Below are 3,298 nucleotides of genomic sequence, written 5' to 3'. Positions count from 1 at the left end.
TATATATGTATATATATATGTATATATATATATAAATTTAAAAAACCCTATATTTAAATATTTACAGTACACTGCAAAAGTATCTGTTAAGGGCACAGGTATTAGGAAATGATTGCACAGCTTGCTTGTACAAATCTCTCATTCACAACAAAAAAATACATACATTTATTCCAAAGTGCTCAGTAATTCCTCTCCCATGTTCTCCAAGGACTCCAAAGGAAAGGCTCTCCTCCAAAAATATTCTAACTTTGTATTTATACTTCAATTTAATCTAAAATAAAGGAAATTTTATAAAATACAAATCACAATTTGGTGACAAAATGCATGGGGGAGATATGGTGAAGAAAGACAAGGACAGCATTCTGAATACTGCATATAAGTCAGTTCAAGAGTTCTGTTCTGTTATTAATACACTTTAAAAGCCTTCAACATTATTTCACCATGTAATACTAAAACGAATTTCATAAATGTTCCTATATTAAAAGTCCTCTTTTTTTTAACAGGTTTTCAAGTACTTTCAAGACAATGCATTTTTACACCATTTCTTTCATCATCTACAAGAATAGAGCCTGCACAAAAAGCCATTTTATTCTGAATAGCAAATATTTTCCTTGAAGTCACTATTTGTGACATTTCTATGAAGGTTTCTTTGAAACTTTTTTTTTTTTTTTTACATATAACCTAATTTAACTATCTGGTATCATACACTGTAGCTGAAAACGCACTATATTTTACAGGATAAAAATTAAGACCACAGCCAGACATTATTTTTAAGTCTCAATAGCTTCAGAATCCTAATCAAAAGTTTCAAAACAAGGTTAAGGTTTGGAATCACCATTTCATGAACATGTGAGAAAGCAGGAAGGTAAACAAAAAAAACTCATGCAGAACTTTTCTATGTAGGCAACACTACTATTTCTTTAGCCACATGCTTTCATATGTGGTTCAAAAGGCAAACTAAAACCACTTACCAACTCTGGAAGAGGGCAAATGTCTCCTGTGTTCATATACAATCCTTCCACTACAATAAACCTTCGAGTTACACGGGCCTTGCGAGGATTCTTCAGGAAAGATATGTTTGTAGTTTATATTAATTATTACTAAACAAGCAAAGCTTTAAATATTTTTTTAATAGGGAAGATTTTTCTGAAGGGAATGGCCACTTTTTCAAATAAGCTGTTACTGTAGTTTAAACTTAGTATTTTTCATCTGTAACAAAAGTTGAAATTACTCACCGGACTACTTTTGTCTTTTATTTTCTTTATTGTGTAATAATTTCAAAGCTTTTGACTTCTACACATGATTTAAGAGGCCTTGTTTTGCAACAAATCATAACCAATCCATTTGAACTTTATGAATAAAATCCAATCAATGTAACTACAGAAAAAATACTGCAAATCTTGGTCTCTATTACACTCATCATTATTCTAAGCATTTAGAAGAGTTTTCAACAAGTGTTTTAAGCATCAGAATTCACAATGCAACACAAACCTCTTACAAGTAGTGCCTTTGTAAAACACAATGCAAAAGTACTCATAACACTCATGTTAAAAAGTCCTTGTCTGATCTCTGGATACAATACAGACTATTAAAATATCCTTCACTTGTTCCTGCTAAATTTCAATTGGTATAATTTCAGCTTTGCTGTTTTAAAATGCCATTTCTCTGTTATTTATTTTGAACCTTATTGATATTTTCTGATCAAGGATATTTAGTCATACTTCTTTCATTTTTCAGTTCTTGTAAAAAGATTCAGAAATATCTATTTAACTTTTCTATGTGGTAGGTACCAAACTAGACACTGTAGGCTCTACAGGCTTTATGAACTCTAATGATATGACCCACCCTTTTCTAGTCAGTATGTCTTAGTTATACACACATGGTCTATATTAAGCCCATGCCTACCAATTATATGTTCACATTCAGCTAATTACAGTAAGAAACTTTAACCAAGTAGCTAACTCAAAGCACTCTGCTCTAACAAACCAAATGTGTTACACGAATTAGTCTGAAAACCACATCTAAAAACTCATGTAAAGATTATCTGACAAAATGTATTTTCCATGAAGGTACATTAACTAGTATGTTATCTATAAATCTGGTATTAATCAGATCTGTTACTGATTTACACTGATGTTAAGCTGATTGACAGTTTATCTACTTTACTTTTTCCAGGTCTTATCACACAATCAGCTTTCTTTCAATTGTCTGTAACTTGCCAGCATTCTATGAACAAACATGATACAATCATGATAGCTACTCAGTTAATTCTTTTAAAACTCAAGTTTTTAATCAAGTTATCTGTACTTTCCCATCTTGATCTTAGTAACTGCTTTTGGACATCCTTTTGCATTACTAACAGAATGAGAAGCAAGCCATCAAACTGGCTCAAATTTTTCACGAGAGAGAACATCTTAAGAGTTTAATGCATGATAGGGGAAGACAGAGAACCATATTGATTCTATAAAGGACTAGCCATTTTTGTGCTGATTTTACAGTGTGGCATTCAAAGTGATAGTAAACTTGCATGACCTGTTAGGTAAATACAGTTACATAAATTGCTCAGAGATACAGAAAAAAAAAGCTCTTTGATAGTTTTTAAAGAAGAACATTATCTCACATCATCCTGAACAGAACATTATCTCACATCTGCCTGTAAAGATATTCTCCTGCTAGTAACGCCTGTGAATTCAGTTCTAAGGGTTAAGAAGATAAATGCAAATAAATAAATACTTTTCTTTAAAAAATTATCTTAATTAAATAATTAAGATAAGCAACATTAAGTGCTCAATAGAGACTTAGGAAAACTAAGTAACTGCCTTTAAGCACTGCATCCATTCAATTACAGGACTCAGTAAAAAAATGTGGGGGAGGTGGCACAAAAGAGTACAAATATTTCTTCAAAGGAATGGTACCTTTTGATCTTCAGTCTCTTGTTCTTTCAACAGTCGTTCAAGGTCAGCCATATCATTATGCTTAAATAACTTGATGTTACTACGAGATGCTTGTAATCCCTTCTGAATAGCAAAGCAGGCAGCTTCATCTCTGTAAATATAACAAACCCTTCTAAGTTTGTTAAACACAGTGCAATTATTCAAAAAAAGCTGGCTATTAGGACCTGTCTTTCTTTTGAGCAGGTATTTGTACTTAGATGTTTTAAAGCATTGTATATTTTATTGACATTCTGAAAAATCATTTCAAAGCTTCTCAATTTTATAAGAATTACAGACACTAAAAGCAAGCCAGCAAGTTTTTGTTTTTTATTTTTTTTTTTTTTTTTTTTTTTTTTTTTTTTTTT

At 31.3% G+C, this 3,298-nt stretch overlaps 1 protein-coding gene across 1 annotated transcript in view; it reads right to left on the bottom strand.

The window, feature by feature from the left end:
* Positions 1 to 3,298, bottom strand: part of SPTLC1 (serine palmitoyltransferase long chain base subunit 1) — a 35,257-nt gene that overhangs the window by 10,253 nt on the left and 21,706 nt on the right. Inside the window, exons 7-9 of the mRNA XM_041486734.1 lie at positions 2,916 to 3,045; positions 972 to 1,061; positions 164 to 271 (exon numbers count right to left, since the gene is read on the bottom strand). Of these exons, the coding sequence (XP_041342668.1) occupies positions 164 to 271; positions 972 to 1,061; positions 2,916 to 3,045 (328 nt within the window). The remainder of the gene's footprint in view (positions 1 to 163; positions 272 to 971; positions 1,062 to 2,915; positions 3,046 to 3,298) is intronic.

This window comes from Pyrgilauda ruficollis, unplaced genomic scaffold (assembly GCF_017590135.1).
Source record: "Pyrgilauda ruficollis isolate IOZ18807 unplaced genomic scaffold, ASM1759013v1 scaffold78, whole genome shotgun sequence".
NCBI lineage: Eukaryota > Metazoa > Chordata > Aves > Passeriformes > Passeridae > Pyrgilauda > Pyrgilauda ruficollis.
The sequence above is the reverse complement of the archived record's forward strand: the minus strand, read 5'-3'. Positions and strand labels throughout refer to the sequence as shown.